At 38.1% G+C, this 16,084-nt stretch overlaps 1 protein-coding gene across 5 annotated transcripts in view; it reads right to left on the bottom strand.

Annotated features, from left to right (window-relative positions):
• Positions 1-4,276: 4,276 nt before the first annotated feature.
• Positions 4,277-16,084, bottom strand: part of LOC110454446 — a 33,864-nt gene continuing 22,056 nt past the window's right edge. For 4 of the 5 annotated variants that reach the window (XM_021503948.1, XM_021503950.1, XM_021503947.1 and 1 more), the window contains exons 9-15: positions 14,155-14,203; positions 13,492-13,564; positions 12,692-12,740; positions 11,640-11,761; positions 10,887-11,425; positions 6,049-6,150; positions 4,277-5,541 (exon numbers count right to left, since the gene is read on the bottom strand). In XM_021503948.1, the coding sequence (XP_021359623.1) occupies positions 5,341-5,541; positions 6,049-6,150; positions 10,887-11,425; positions 11,640-11,761; positions 12,692-12,740; positions 13,492-13,564; positions 14,155-14,203 (1,135 nt within the window). In that variant the 3' untranslated portion in view covers positions 4,277-5,340. The remainder of the gene's footprint in view (positions 5,542-6,048; positions 6,151-10,886; positions 11,426-11,639; positions 11,762-12,691; positions 12,741-13,491; positions 13,565-14,154; positions 14,204-16,084) is intronic. The other variant, XM_021503951.1, reaches the window with a different exon arrangement.

Genomic DNA, 16,084 nt, shown 5'->3' with positions numbered 1-16,084 from the left:
GATTAATAACAGGTGAGCGATGCAGGCCCATTGGGCCTCTTGTCAGAGTTATGCCTGATTTAAAAATTATTAGCACTGCTCCAAAGTACTGTGATTCTTTGATATGAAAAATGTTTAGATATATGAGTTACTTCCCCTATATATTGAGTTGTGTCCCTTTATTCAAAGCATTGTTTATACCACTTGAATGATATTTGGACATCATTTGTTTATCATGATCAAAATGGTTGAACTGGTTGGACCAGAGTTGTTCGTTTATGAAATAAGGTCGGACCCAGTAATCTGATGCTGTTTTTAGGTGAGCCTTGACAAAGCTTTGCAAGGCCTGCATAAACATTTACAGGTCTGCCAGGAATTACACCTGAAAATGTTAAATTTAAAAACAGACAAACTGGTTAAACCGGATTCAGGGATTTGAATAAAGTATGTAAATTAAAGTTACCTCCCCTATTTATGGAGCAAATTTCAGATGTTTATGTTCAGTTCTTGGTACAGGCAGGGGATATAAGTCTGCCATTCTCACTGCAGTGGTAGTTGGAAAGTCCATCCTTATAAGTTTTGTACTATTTTTGTCAACTTGAATTGTCCAAGTCAGAAAGAATACATGTAGATAAAATCAAAACAGAACAGACATTCTTTATTTATTTTTTATTTAACTTTTATCAATGTCAAACAAATTTCAGGAATATATTTAATATTAAATACAATTTATTTACAGATTTAGTTGTGTACATCCTTTTACTTCATTAGTCAAACTATCTGGAGAATTAAATAAAAAATGCTGTACAAACAAATCAAAATAATACGGAAGTGTGAAATGCATGAGTTGGCAGAACATACAAAACAATATAAATCAAACAAGTATATATTCTCCATAACAAATAAAACATTAAATAATATACCGGTAAATATCACGTCACTGTTGATCATAACTTGTTTGCTTAGCCCTTCATCAGGGATGTATCCATATTTGAAGTGATATAAGGGTGAGGACCATCCAATCACTGACGAAGGGCTAAGCCCAAAATCTGGGACCAATGGTGACTGTGGATACTTATTTTTTTACTTCCCTTTAGGAACTTTGTGATAGACGTGAAATAATAATAATAAATGCACATTCATTTAGTTTCCTCTCAACAAGATAGCAATGGAAATAAAGATTTTTTTAAATCACATAATGGAAATAACTACTTAATCTTGAACAGGCCATAGAGATTTTCCTTAGCAGTCCAAGAAGCTTAAGAGATTCCCTCGCATGAACGGATTTCTCCAATACTGTCATCACCAGGGATTCCCCTTGCAATATCAGCACAAGCTAAAAGAATTTGTTTTGAAGGGTTTCTCCCAACACATTGGTGACATTACAATATCTGTACCCTACAGGCAAAGGGTCCGGGGGCAATTAACGCACAAAATACTTTTAGGAGGTTCCCTAAATAATTTCGGAGTAGGGGACATTTACCTCTATGAATAGTTTATGAGCAGTTTCCATAAATACAGATTTCAAGGATCATCTTCATAATATCAGTTCAAATGTGGTTTGCATCAAGATAATTGGCAGAAATTTTCTTTTCAATATCAGTGCAGTCTATATGGTTCTTCTCTGACCAGTTCATGAGGAGCCTCCCAAAACATCTATAAAGCATTAGCCTCCCAAAACATCTATAAAGCATTAGCCTCCCAAACATCTATAAAGCATTAGCCTCCCACAACATCTGTAAAGGATTAGCCTCCCAAAACATCTATTAAGCATTAGCCTCCCACAACATCTATAAAGCATTAGCCTCCCACAACATCTATAAAGCATTAGCCTCCCAAAACATCTAAAAAGCATTAGCCTCCCAAAACATCTATAAAGCATTAGCCTCCCAAAACATCCATAAAGCATTAGCCTCCCACAACATCTATAAAGCATTAGCCTCCCTGAACATCTGTAAAGGATGAGCCTCCCTGAACATTTATAAAGCATTAGCCTCCCACAACATCTGTAAAGGATTAGCCTCCCAAAACATATGTAAAGGATTAGCCTCCCTGAACATCTGTAAAGGATGAGCCTCCCTGAACATCTGTAAAGAATTAGCCTCCCTGAACATCTGTAAAGGATTAGCCTCCCTGAACATTTGTAAAGGATTAGCCTCCCTGAACATCTGTAAAGCATTAGCCTCCATGAACATCTGTTAACGATTAACCTCCCGAAACATCTGTAAAGGATTAACCTCCCAAATCATGTGTGAAGGATTAGCCTCCCAAAACATCTGTGAAAGATCAGCCTCCCAAAAAATCTGTAAAGGATTAGCCTCCCACAACATCTGTAAAGGATTAGCCTCCCTGAATATCTGTAAAGGATGAGCCTCCCTGAACATCTGTGAAGAATTAGCCTCCCTGAACATCTGTAAAGGATTAGCCTCCTAAAACGTCTGTAAAGGAATAGTCTCCTAAAACATCTGTAAAGGATTAGCCCCCCAAAACATCTGTAAAGGATTAGCCTGCTAAAACGTCTGTAAAGGAATAGCCTCCAAAAACTTCTGTAAAGTATTAGCCTCCCAAAACATCTGTAAGGATTAGCCTCCCAAAAAATCTGTAAAGGATGAGCCTCCCTTAACATCTGTGAAGAATTAGCCTACCTGAACATCTGTAAAGGATTAGCCTGCTAAAACGTCTGTAAAGGAATAGCCTCCAAAAACTTCTGTAAAGTATTAGCCTCCCAAAACATCTGTGAGGATTAGACTCCCAAAACATCAGTAAAGGATTAGCCTCCATAAACATATGTAAAAGATTAGCCACCCTAAACATATGTGAAGGATTAGCCTCCAAAAACATATGTTAAGGATTAGCCTCCCAAAACACCTGTAAGGATTAGCCTCCCAACACATCTATTAGCCTCCCTGAACATCTGTAAAGAATTAGCCTCCCTGAACATCTGTAAAGGATGAGCCTCCCACAACATCTGTAAAGGTTTAGCCTCCCTGAATATCTGTAAAGAATGAGCCTCCCTGAACATCTGTAAAGGATGAGCCTCCCACAACATCTGTAAAGGTTTAGCCTCCCTGAATATCTGTAAAGAATGAGCCTCCCTGAACATCTGGGAAGAATTAGCCTCCCTGAACATCTGTAAAGAATTAGCCTCCCTGAACATCTGTAAAGGATGAGCCTCCCACAACATCTGTAAAGGATTAGCCTGCTAAAACGTCTGTAAAGGAATAGTCTCCTAAAACATCTGTAAAGGATTAGCCCCCCAAAACATCTGTAAGGATTAGCCTCCCAGAACATCTGTAAAGGATAAGCATCCCAAAGCATCTGTAAAGGATTAGCCGCCCTGAATATCTGTAAAGGATGAGCCTCCCTTAACATCTGTGAAGAATTAGCCTACCTGAACATCTGTAAAGGATTAGCCCCCCAAAACATCTGTAAGGATTAGCCTCCCAGAACATCTGTAAAGGATTAGCCTCTCTAAACATATATGAAGGATTAGCCTCCAAAAACATATGTTAAGGATTAGCCTCCCAAAACATCAGTAAAGGATTAGCATCCCTAAACATATGTAAAAGATTAGCCTCCCTCAACATCTGTAAAGGATTAGCCTGCTAAAACGTCTGTAAAGGAATAGCCTCCAAAAACTTCTGTAAAGTATTAGCCTCCCAAAACATCAGTAAAGGATTAGCCTCCCAAAACATCAGTAAAGGATTAGCATCCCTAAACATATGTAAAAGATTAGCCTCCCTCAACATCTGTAAAGGATTAGCCCCCCAAAACATCTGTAAGGATTAGCCTCCCAAAAAATCTGTAAAGGATTAGCCTCCCAGAATATCTGTAAAGGATGAGCCTCCCACAACATCTGTAAATGATTAGCCTCCCTGAATATCTGTAAAGGATGAGCCTCCCACAACATCTGTAAATGATTAGCCTCCCTGAATATCTGTAAAGAATGAGCCTCCCTGAACATCTGTAAAGGATTAGCCTGCTAAAACGTCTGTAAAGGAATAGCCTCCAAAAACTTCTGTAAAGTATTAGCCTCCCAAAACATCAGTAAAGGATTAGCCTCCTAAAACGTCTGTAAAGGAATAGCCTCCAAAAACTTCTGTAAAGTATTAGCCTCCCAAAACATCAGTAAAGGATTAGCCTCCATAAACATATGTAAAAGATTAGCCTCCCTCAACATCTGTAAAGGATTAGCCCCCCAAAACATCTGTAAGGATTAGCCTCCCAGAACATCTGTAAAGGATTAGCCCCCCAAAACATCTGTAAGGATTAGCCTCCCAGAACATCTGTAAAGGATTAGCCTCCTAAAACATCAGTAAAGGATTAGCCTCCCTAAACATATGTGAAGGATTAGCCTCCCAAAACAACTGTAAAGGATTAGCCTCCCAAAACATCTGTAAAGGATAAGCCTCCCTAAACATATGTGAAGAATTAGCCTCCCAAAACATGTGTAAAGCATTAGCCTCCCAAAACATCAGTAAAGGATTAGCCTCCCAAAACATCTGTAAAGCATTAGCATCCCAAAACATATGTAAAGGATTAGCCTCCCAAAACATCTGTAAAGGATTAGCCTCCCAAAACATCAGTAAAGGATTAGCCTCCCAAAACATATGTAAAGGATTAGCCTCCCAAAACATATGTAAAGGATTAGCCTCCCAAAACATATGTAAAGGATTAGCCTCCCAAAACATATGTAAAGGATTAGCCTCCCAAAACATATGTAAAGGATTAGCCTCCCAAAACATATGTAAAGGATTAGCCTCCCAAAACATATGTAAAGGATTAGCCTCCCAAAACATATGTAAAGGATTAGCCTCCCAAAACATATGTAAAGGATTAGCCTCCCAAAACATATGTAAAGGATTAGCCTCCCAAAACATATGTAAAGGATTAGCCTCCCAAAACATCAGTAAAGGATTAGCCTCCTAAAACATGTGTGAAGGATTAGCCTCCCAAAACATGTGTAAAGCATTAGCCTCCCAAAACATGTGTGAAGGATTAGCCTCCCAAACCGTCTGTAAAGCATTAGCATCCCAAAACATGTGTGAAGGATTGGGCCTACCAAAACATCTGTAAAGCATTGGCCTCCTAAAACATGTGTGAAGGATTAGCCTCCTAAAACATGTGTGAAGGATTAGCATCCTAAAACATGTGTGAAGGATTAGCCTCACAGTATTGGTCGTTCAGTGAGTTCCCTTCTGATCAATTGTTTCCCTTCATATAGTTGTCAGGAATATCCATCACAGCATTAGTCCAGTCATGGGAATTTCTTCAAAACATGTCAGGGATTTCTCCGATGTTACCCGTATTGTCAGATATATTGAAATTCTATCCTGTCGTGTTCCTGTTTAGTAGTTAAGTTTAGTACAGAAGACGAGGATATAGCTTATCTGGAGGACTTGGAGTGTCAAATGTTGGCTTCTTTGGAAATGGAGGTGGAACAGGAAGCCACAGAGGGGAGCCATCCGAATCGGGTGTTGCTGACTTTAACATATTGACTGGAACAGGAGAGGGGGCTACAGTTTGAGTGTCGTCCAACATGTCCAGGAAATCCATGGGCGGCTTTGTCCGAGAACCAAAAAAATACATATACTCATCAAGGGGAAATCTAAGTTATTGACATAAAATACTTAATGGTATGAAAACAAAATATTCAATGTACATGATTGCTAGAAGAATAAAATTGTGTTATCATACAGCTTGTAAAATATAGGGTGTAAGTTTAATAATAAAACATGCTCTAAATGACCATATTTTCGAACATGTTGAAAAGTTACAGATCAAGGTTTATAAGCATAGTGTAACACTATCAATTAACATTCTCTGCTTTTTGCTTTATTTACAACTTTTTCTATACTTGGTAGCAGGTTCAATGGGAGTTAATCTTGATGATTTGACTGACCCAAATGTAGACTGCCAAAATCAGACACCTTAAGCTTGCTCAATACTATCGCATCAAAACAGGGTATGATGTGTATGATACTACATTTGTATATACATCTGGTAAATCATGATCTGTATTTCTAGACTTCCCCCTAAAATTGACTGTTGTATATTTTCTGTCAGTACCTGATGTTGTCTTTCTTGTGGCATCAAAACATCGAGGCTGTCCCTGTAGTATGTTGTATGGAGAAGGTGTTCCGGATAGTGTCGCAACTCCGCAACAACTGCCTGTGCATTTTATATATAAACATGTATAATAAAATAGTTCTTAATTGTGACAAGTTGAAATCTTTATAGAACACATTCAAGGCAGCAAATGCTAAAACATAATACAGCCAGCCATCTATATTAAATATCAACTAAAAGGCAACTGATCCCCAATGTGATAGCTGTGGTGCCAATATCAAAGCAACATACCTCTACTGTGATAACAAATCTCTATGGTATTATAACAGATCTCAACTGTGATAACAGATCTCTACTGCAATCACAAATCTATATGGTATGTTCATCTCCATGCAAACAGTCTCCATGACAACATGCAATCGGCCTACCGCATGGTACACTCTACTGAGACGACCCTCCTACGTGTACATAGTGATATAGCTTCTGCATTGGATAACAAGTGCAGAGCGGTGCTTGTCATGCTGGACTTGTCAGCTGCATTTGACGTCATCGACCATGGCATACTTTATAAACGTCTGGAATACTCTTATGGAGTGACTGATACCGCACTATGCTGGATACAGTCATACCTGAGTGAACGACGACAGTGTGTTGCCATCGGATCTGCCACCTCACATGACAAAGTACTAGATTTCGGGGTTCCTCAAGGGTCGGTGTTAGGACCACGAAAATATTGTATGTACTCCAAACCGATTGGAGAGATTTGTCGTCGCCATAGCCTTCGCTATCATTGCTATGCTGATGACACACAAATTTACATGGTCATAAAACCACAGGACAGTTGGAATACAGTCTCAGAAAGTCTGGAAGCTTGTCTGACAGATATCAGTATCTGGATGAACGCCAACATGCTTAAACTTAATCAGGAAAAGACGGAACTAATCGTCTTTTCCCCAAAGTGTCAGCAAACAATGGCTCTCCAGCTCAAGGTTGGTGCCAGAACTATTGAGACTGTTCCAGCTGTTAAAAACCTAGGGGTATACTTTGACAGTTCTCTGAACATGGAGAAACAAGTGAACGCTATTGCCAAATCCTGTTACTACCAGATCAGGAACATCGGCTGTATTCGGCAGTTTCTAACTGCAGATGCATGCAAGATTTTGGTGCATTCACTTGTTACCTCTCGGTTGGATTATGGTAACGCCCTGCTCTGTGGTATATCTGACAAACTAACTAGTCGTCTGCAGAGGGTTCAGAACACTGCAGCACGGCTAGTTACTCGTACTCGAAAGAGAGAGCACATCACACCTGCGCTTTATTCGTTGCACTGGTTACCTGTACGATACAGGTCGCAGTACAAAATTCTGGTATACACATACAAGGCACTGAATGGAACAGCTCCTCAGTACCTACAGGAACTTGTTACCCTGTATCAGCCGTCAAGATCACTGCGGTCGGAGTCAGAATCTTTGTTGTGTGTCCCAAAATCTCGTACTGTGACCTACGGAAACAGATGCTTTGGGAGGGTTTCGGCTACGTTGTGGAATAGCTTACCATCTGCTATTAGGAAGTCGAATACCCTGGCCAAGTTCAAGAGGGACATAAAAACTCACCTCTTCACGTCTGCATTTTAGAATCTTTGCAAAGACGTCATGTAAATACCACCCTTTTATTTGTTCAATTATGTGCACATTGCTTGTTAAATGTATGAAAGTGATTGCAAGCCTTTGTTGTTTGTTTTCACAATTGTAACCATTACTATTATCCATATGTTGTAAAGCGCCTTAAGAGTAATTTTACAAATTATATAGGGCGCTATATAAATGCTGTATATTATTATTATTATTATTATTATGGTATAACAGATCTCTACTGTGATAACATATCTCTACTGTGATAACATATCTACTGTGATGACAGATCTCTATGGTATAACATCTACTGTGATAACATATCTCTATGGTATAACATATCCCTCCTGTGATTACATTTCTCTACTGTGAAAACATATCTATGGCATAACATATCTCTACAGTGATAACATATCTCTATGGTATAACATACCTCTATGGTATAACATCTCTACTGTGATAACAGATCTCTATGGTGTCACATATCTCTACTGTGATAACAGTTCTCTATGGTATAACATATTTCTACTGTGATAACATTTCTCTACTGTGATAACATATATCTATGGTATAACATCTCTACTGTGATAACAGATCTCTATGGTGTAACATATCTCTACTGTGATAACAGATCTCTATGGTATAACATATCTACTGTGATAACAGATCTCTATGGTATAACATATCTCTACTGTGATAACGTATCTCTAATGTGATGACAGATCTCTATGGTATAGCATATCTACTGTGATAATAGATCTCTATGGTATAACATATCTCTACTGTGATAACATATCTCTATGGTATAACATATCTCTACTGTGATAACATATATCTATGGTATAACATGTCTCCTGTGATAACATATCTCTACTGTGCTAACATATCTCTAGTGTGATAACATATCTTTACTGTGATAACATATCTCTATGGTATAACATCTCTACTGTGATAACAGATCTCTATAGTGTAACATATCTCTACTGTGATAACATATATCTATGGTGTAACATATCTCTACTGTGATAACATATCTTTGGTATAACATCTCTACTGTGATAACAGATCTCTATGTTGTAACATATCTCTACTGTGATAACAAATCTCTATGGTATAACATATCTCTACTGTGATAACATATCTATGGTATAACATCTCTACTGTGATAACAGATCTCTATGGTGTAACATATCTCTACTGTGATAACATATCTCTAATGTGATGACAGATCTCTATGGTATAATATATCTCTACTGTGATAACATATCTCTATGGTATAACATGTCTCCTGTGATAACATATCTCTACTGTGATAACATATATCTATGGTGTAACATATCTCTATGGTGTAACATATCTCTACTGTGATAACAGACCTCTATGGAATAACATATCTACTGTGATAACAGACCTCTATGGTATAACATATCTATACTGTGATAACATATCTTTACTGTGATAACATATCTTTACTGTGATAACATATCTTTACTGTGATAACATATATCTATGGTATAACATCTCTACTGTAATAGCAGATCTCTACTGTGATCACACTCTATTGTGATAACATATCTCTACTGTGATAACAGATCTCTATGGTATAACTGACCTCTATGGTATAACAGATCTCTTTGGTATAACTTACCTCTATTTTATAACAGATCTCCACTGGTATAACCTGACCTCTGTGGTATAACTGACCTCTGGTATAACTGATCTATATCTTATAACAGATCTCTATGGTATACATGACCTCTATCTTATAACAGATCTCTATGGTATAACTGACCTATATCTTATAACAGATCTCTTTTGTAACATATCTTTATCTTATAACAGATCTCCACTGGTATACCTGACATCTATCTTATAACAGATCTCTATGGTAACATATCTTTATCTTATAACAGATCTCCACTGGTATAACCTGACCTCAGTGGTATAACTGACCTCTGGTATAACTGACCTATATCTTATATCAGATCTCTATGGTATAACTGACCTCTATGGTTTAACAGATCTCTTTGGTATAACTGACCTCTATGGTATAACAGATCTCTTTGGTATAACTGACCTCTATGGTATAACAGCTCTCTTTGGTATAACTGACCTCTATGGTATAACAGCTCTCTTTGGTATAACTGACCTCTATGGTATAACAGATACTGTGATAACATATATCTATGGTATAACATCTCTACTGTGATAACAGATCTCTATGGTATAACTGACCTCTATGGTATAACAGATCTCTTTGGTATAACTTACCTCTATTTTATAACAGATCTCCACTGGTATACCTGACCTCTATCTTATAACAGATCTCTATGGTATAACTGACCTCTATGGTATAACAGATCTCTTTGGTATAACTGACCTCTATGGTATAACAGATCTCTATGGTATAACTGACCTATATCTTATTACAAATCTCTATGGTATAATTGACCTCTATGGTATAACAGATCTCTTTGGTATAACTTACCTCTATCTTATAACAGATCTCCACTGGTATAACCTGACCTCTGTGGTATAACTGACCTCTGGTATAACTGACCTATATCTTATAACAGATCTCTATGGTATACATGACCTCTATCTTATAATAGATCTCTATGGTATAACTGACCTATATCTTATAACTGACCTCTATGGTACAACTGACCTCTATGAAATAACATACTCTATGGTATAACTGATCTCTATGGTATAACAGATCTCTATGGTATAACTGACCTCTATCTTATAACAGATGGTTATACAAATATCTACTGTTTTTACAGATCTCTACTGTCCAGCCAGTGTTTAAGGGAACACATTCACCGCTGACACAGGAGTTTAGACAGATTGACTATTTACTTTACAAATCTGTCTTATTAATCCAATCATTACACAAACCAGCCATTTTAACTGGGAAGGGAGGTGGCCAGTAAGGGAAAGATGCCTCAACTGAAAAAATTGTGTTTGACAGAACCGAGAGTTTATTGGAAATAAGGTTTGTTTTCACTGTTTAAGTAACAATCTAAACTAATTTGGGGAACAAATTCTTATATTTCCCTCACAATTTTCACTTTGGGGAAGACATAATGCCTTGCACAATTACAACTCAGATCCTTGTCTGTTAGGCAAAAAAAGAAATACTTTTTTGCCCTTTTGCCTCTAAAGGATGAATATCCTGATACTGTTATGCTAATTGGAAGTTACCTTGTTTGTACTGACCACCTGACTGTAGGTCCTCCTGTCAGGGTGACCACAGGAAGAGGCCTGAGAACTGGTCAGACTGTGTCTGGAGGACTGGGAATCGTGGTGACTGGATTCTCTGGGCACATACTCCCTAGTATCCATGGAGGAAACGTCATGATGGATACACGGTTGATGCTGGAGAGCGTCCCTCTCCTTTGTTCTGAAGGCTGACGGTGGTCGTGACATGTGTATAGAGTCTGACCCCTGTTCACCTTGTCTGGGCTGTGGAATTGTGATGAACTTCTTGGCTCTCTCCGAGTCATTATGGCGTAAAATTTGTCTGGCATCGGGATTGAAGTTTTGAGATTTTTCTGTGTTGGGCGAGTATTGATATTTAGACTGTGTAATAGCCAAGTCATTACACCTCAACAGCACATGGGCATCAGTGACAATGTCAGAAGAGGTGTTGTTCGTTTGTTGTTTTGGAATATTACAAAGATTAGGTTCTGATTCCATGCAGGTGACCTCAGACTTCCCAGCATTGTTAGGGTAGCCTACAACTAGACAAAAACAAAATGAAACAAGCACACTGACATATACTTTTTATGACAGTTTTGGTAATACTTTTCATGTCTGCATATGTTAAGATCATTCAAACGAAAGCCTGATAATTTGAATGAGCCAACATCTTAAATCTTGCAATGACAGCGTCAAGACAAACAGTAGGGTTGTCAATATGAACAATCATGTTGTCGTATTACTCAATAAAGCTACCTTTACTACTTCCTTGGTTTTCCTCCGGCAGGAATCTTTCCAGAAGGGACCTCTTTACTGAGCCTGTACATATACTACCAAGTGTCAGCAAGTTAGGTGTAGGAGTTGCCGATCTCGGAGCACTGAAATAACATTGTATATCACTATACATTACCAGCCTTTATATACAAAATCAGCTAGCATTTTATCAGACATAGACAGCTACACAGAACATTACCTGGATGTTAACAATTCAAACATAAATGTGTTCTGGAAAACTTCTGATTAGATCTGTAAATTGTAGCTCAATTAATAGCTGCCCAATACTTGCCAATGTTTTGAAATTCCATCGGAGGATTCTGCATGCTCAAAAAATATAAGTAACACTTTACAACAGCTTCTTTTGAGTTGTTATTTCTGGTTGAAATCATTAGATCCTAGGATGTAGGAAGAGAAGAAAATCACTGGTTGGAAATTCTAAATGCAAGGGTCCAAAATGTCTCCTTCCAAAATATTGAGAGTTGGCAAGTAGGCTGCCTGTGTCCGCCTCAAGGACTAGATCACCCTGGTAAGCTGGTAGGTGGGGGCTCGACCCAGGGGAAACTTGTGACAGACTTGTTAACAGGGTTTTAAAATAATTTACAGATATTGAGGTAGCTCTTGGTCAAATTATTGATTGTCTCTGTCAAATTTAGTGTTTTATGTTTGTATGTGAAATAAATTAAACTTCAGAAAGTCATATCCCCCCCCCTCAATTGCAGCACAAATAAGGGAGATATACTTATATGAATATGCACAGAAGTGCAATAAGGTAAAAGCTTGTCTATAACTTGTTTTTGAGTTTGTCTAAAATTAATGATCTACCATATTTTTTAATGTATGGTTTTTCATGATCAGGTATTATACTGATGCAAAGGTAATACTGGTGCGAAGGGAGGAAAAGGCATCTTTCAGCAAAATAACGGTTCAATTCATTAAAAATTCATGGGCCTTTTGTATAATAGTTGATGTACAATGTAAATTTACAGAAAAGGTACCATTTCTTGAAGACACGATACAAATCAAGAGCTTACCTTTGTCTCATTAATTTCTGAAGTTTCTCTCGTGTCTCTTCTAAAATACCTAGAATATATATAAAAAAACCTCCTATATGTAACATAAAGGTATAGATCTGGTGGTTTAAAATTGAATCTCTATTACTGTTAAGTCTATTTCATTGAAAACATTATGGGAAGCTTGGTTGGTCATTGAACACTTTTAAATTTTTTAAAGTTTGCTTGCTACAAGGCCCCCTGTGACCCTAGAGGCTCCATGTGACCCCAGAGGCCCCATGTGACCCCATAGGCTCCATGTGACCACATAGGCTCCATGTGACCACATAGGCTCCATGTGACCCCAGAGGCCCCATGTGACCCCATAGGCCCCATGTGACCCCAGAGGCTCCATGTGAACCCAGAGGCTCCATGGGACCCCAGAGGCTCCATGGGACCCCAGAGGCTCCATGTGACCCCAAAGGCTCCATGTGACCCCAGAGGCCCCCTGTGACCCCAAAGGCTCCATGTGACCCCAGAGGCTCCATGTGACCACATAGGCTCCATGTGACCACAGAGGCTCCATGTGACCACAGAGGCTGCATGTGACCACATAGGCTCCATGTGACCCCAGAGGCTCCATGTGACCCCAGAGGCTCCATGTGAACAGCATTGAATCTAAACATTGTGTTTTCCCATTGTTGATTTATTCTGAATGAATCTTGACTCATTTCTAGTTTCATTTCAGTTCCTATAAAAGATTTCCAGAGACATACCAGTAAAAGTACATAAGAATACAGGTATTTTTGATAGTTATGGTGATTGATGAAAACATGTCTTACTCCGTCCAGGAAATACCAGACTTGGTTTTACAGTACACATCAGCTGTGCTGCAATCTCCTCATACGGTGGACTCTAAAAGGAAAAAAAGGGTCATATTTCAATCAAATACTGCAGTCAACTTTAAACACTGTCTCTTAATATAAGATTCTTTCTTTTGTTTATCTGAATATTAGTTTTCTCTTTCCTGAGTGTTGAAGAGTTCCTCAGCACCCTATTCCTGTCACCCCTATTGAAATCCTTATATATTATTTATTTCAAGACACAACATCTTTGTATAATTAAAAGGGGTCATTTTAAGTCAGTTATAAAAAAGAAATCACCAAAAAGGAAGATCCTTTTAATAAAGTACCAATAATTCTATAAATCATATTTAACGGTAATTATTTGTCATCGGTCTGATAACAAACAGAAATGAGCTGAATGTGATTGGACTCCTCAAAGTTTTGGTTTTTTAAAAATGACCTTATACTATTGTTCTGACTTACTTTGTTTGGTATTAAAGCCAATTACTTCATTACAGTTGGCCTTCCTCTTAGGTACATGTTTTCATGTGTAAATATATGTGACTTCAATTTTGATATTTGATTTGTACTAAAATAATCCAGAATTGTTTCAAAGTCAATGCATGTCAATGGGTATATAATGATGGAGAAAGTGATTACCTCTGGCAGATTTTCTTCTAAGCCACCACTACTTGTACTTTTGCAGGAGCTAAAGGGGGAAATACAGATCAGTGAAGAACAAAAAAAAATATATGGGATTGAGAACCATTATTTTCTGATATATTTTGATGCATGAAATCCACTGACATCACAAATTGGTTCTCTAATATAGATGCTTTCAGGAATATTGCGAAATATATCAATCTGAGAATGATTGCTATGGCATTACAATTAAAACCAGCTGACCTGGAAAATTAGAACATTGTTATATTACATTTCCACTGAAAGTCCCAACAGAAGAAATCACACTCATAGTGCCATGAATGCAATTGGATTAGTATCATTTTGACATCTCTCCTCCTACCTTAAGTAATGTGAGCCCTATATTTAAATATTTTGGTGAACATTTCAAGTACTTGCACACTGACAGTTCAGCAAGGGCCCAGCCATGTGCGTGACTGTACTCCCAGTCCCTACACACCCAGTGTAACAATGACCTTGATTACCTTAAAACTTTTAATCCGCTTTTTGCTAGGGCTAGAAGAAATGCCACACGGATAACCGTGTGTGCTTATCTGAACCGAAACCGGGTAACCATGTTTTCTTGTGCAATGAAATACGGCCACCGATGGCACTGGCTCTTTATTTTGATAACAATAAGATCACTTAATTCATTAAATGCATAAGCAAAGATAACTCAATACTTATGTCTTGTGAATACAGTTGTAAAACGTAGCAAATTCTCAAAATCTTTATGTATCGGCTACATATCTCTAGCCTCTCGACAGGGAAATTTTCGTTGACTCACTTCACTTTTTATGTGTTCTCAACACTATGCGCACGTTTTTCTGCGCATCGCCTCTGGTCAGAACACTGACTATAGCTGCCGGTGAATGATGAGTGACATTGTTTAACAGAATGTCAGTCGATATTATGTTTACATGCACTCAATAGTTAATCAAGTATACTGATCACGAGTGTTTTCGAGGTCTATCAATCAGCAGTCAGGAGCGACATTTCTGCCCGGGAAGTCAATAAATACTGCCCTACAATTTGGGACAGTTTTCTGGTACGTGGATTTGCTAACCAGATAGTACTCATAACCGAACTACAACAGGGTACTCAGTTACCCGTTCCAGCCCTACTTTTTGCATATTTATACATCATTGGGTATCACCAAATTCCATTTTTTTTTTAAGTCTTTTGGATTCCAAGATAAAGACTTGAGATTGACCTTATACAACTTTTAAACCCCTATTGTACATCTACACGTCAGTGTAACACCATGTCAAATTTCTGAATGATTAGTCTTTTTGATTCCACAATAAAGAACATACTTCCTCATGGTCTATTTTTAGTAACAGTGACCTTGACCTTGACATTAGAAACTTTTTACAACACTATTGCACATCTACATATTACAGTTTGCCACCATGCCAAACTTCCGAAAGATTGTGTTTTTGATTCCATTATAAAGATTGTACCTCCTCATGATGATAGAATGACTTCATTAATTTTTGTCCTTAATCAACCCATAACTTACAAAAGAGATGTCTTTTGAAGATTAAACACAGACTGACAAGTATCTGTAGTTGAACCCACCAGGGGGTTTCAGCTCCATTTTTAGGTCACCTGAGACAAAGTCTCAAGTGACCTATTGCGATCGCCTTTTGTCCCTCGTCGTCCGTCGTGCGTCTGTAAACAATTTACATTTTCGACTTCTTCTCCAAAACCCCTGAACCAATTTCAATGAAATTTTGCAGGGACCTTCCATGGACAAAGGTCAACAAAAACTGTGGCCGGTTTAGTCACAAGCCCCCAGGGGCCTGAGGGGCGGGGCCAAAAAGGGTCAAATTGACTAAAATTTCAAAAATCTTCTTCTCCAAAACCCCTGAACCAATTTCAATGAAATTTTGCAGGGACCTTCCAT

Source organism: Mizuhopecten yessoensis, unplaced genomic scaffold, assembly GCF_002113885.1.
Source record: "Mizuhopecten yessoensis strain PY_sf001 unplaced genomic scaffold, ASM211388v2 scaffold7841, whole genome shotgun sequence".
In the NCBI taxonomy this organism is placed as follows: Eukaryota; Metazoa; Mollusca; class Bivalvia; order Pectinida; family Pectinidae; genus Mizuhopecten; species Mizuhopecten yessoensis.
Note: the sequence above shows the minus strand (reverse complement) of the source record. Positions and strands in the feature narration are given on the sequence as shown.